Source organism: Meleagris gallopavo, unplaced genomic scaffold (assembly GCF_000146605.3).
Source record: "Meleagris gallopavo isolate NT-WF06-2002-E0010 breed Aviagen turkey brand Nicholas breeding stock unplaced genomic scaffold, Turkey_5.1 ChrUn_random_7180001952970, whole genome shotgun sequence".
In the NCBI taxonomy this organism is placed as follows: Eukaryota; Metazoa; Chordata; class Aves; order Galliformes; family Phasianidae; genus Meleagris; species Meleagris gallopavo.
The window spans coordinates 1-507 of NW_011214053.1; the positions used below are offsets into that span (position 1 = coordinate 1).

Sequence of the window (507 nt, forward strand, 5' to 3'; positions counted from 1 at the left end):
AGCATCACCCCGTGCCCCATAGACACCCAGCCCCATAGCACCCCATAGACACCCAGCCCCACAGACACCCAGCCCCATAGCACCCAGCCCCACAGATACCCACCGATGGACACCAGCTTGATCCTCTCCCTCTCCAGGAACTCCAGTGCCACCGAGACGTTCTCCAGCTTCATCTGGCGGAAGTTGGGCCTGGGGTGGTGCTTCCTGCCCATCTTCTTCTGGCTCAGCACCTCCAGCAGGGCGATGAGCCGCAGCCCGTCGCCCAGGTCCCTCTGCAGGTCTCCGATGCTCTTGTTGACGCACTTGAGGTGCTCGTTGCACCAGCGCGTGAACGTGTTCTGCTGGATCTTCTTCCACGGCGCGTCCTCCGCCAGCTCCTTCTCCGCCGCCGGCAGCTCCTCCGCGTCCTCCGCCGGCGCCGCGTCTTCGTAGCCGGACGAGTTCATGGCTGCGTCTGACGGCGGCCCTGGGGGCTCCTGAGTTGGCCTTGGTGGCCTTTGGTGGCTC

At 65.1% G+C, this 507-nt stretch overlaps 1 protein-coding gene across 1 annotated transcript; it reads right to left on the reverse strand.

Moving 5' to 3' along the window:
• Positions 1-41: 41 nt before the first annotated feature.
• On the reverse strand, positions 42-503 carry LOC104916993 (filamin-C-like; the record flags this gene model as incomplete). Its single annotated transcript, XM_010728059.3, has 1 exon — positions 42-503. A coding segment is annotated over one exon (462 nt), but the record flags the coding sequence as incomplete, so codon positions are not given.
• Positions 504-507: the final 4 nt, after the last annotated feature.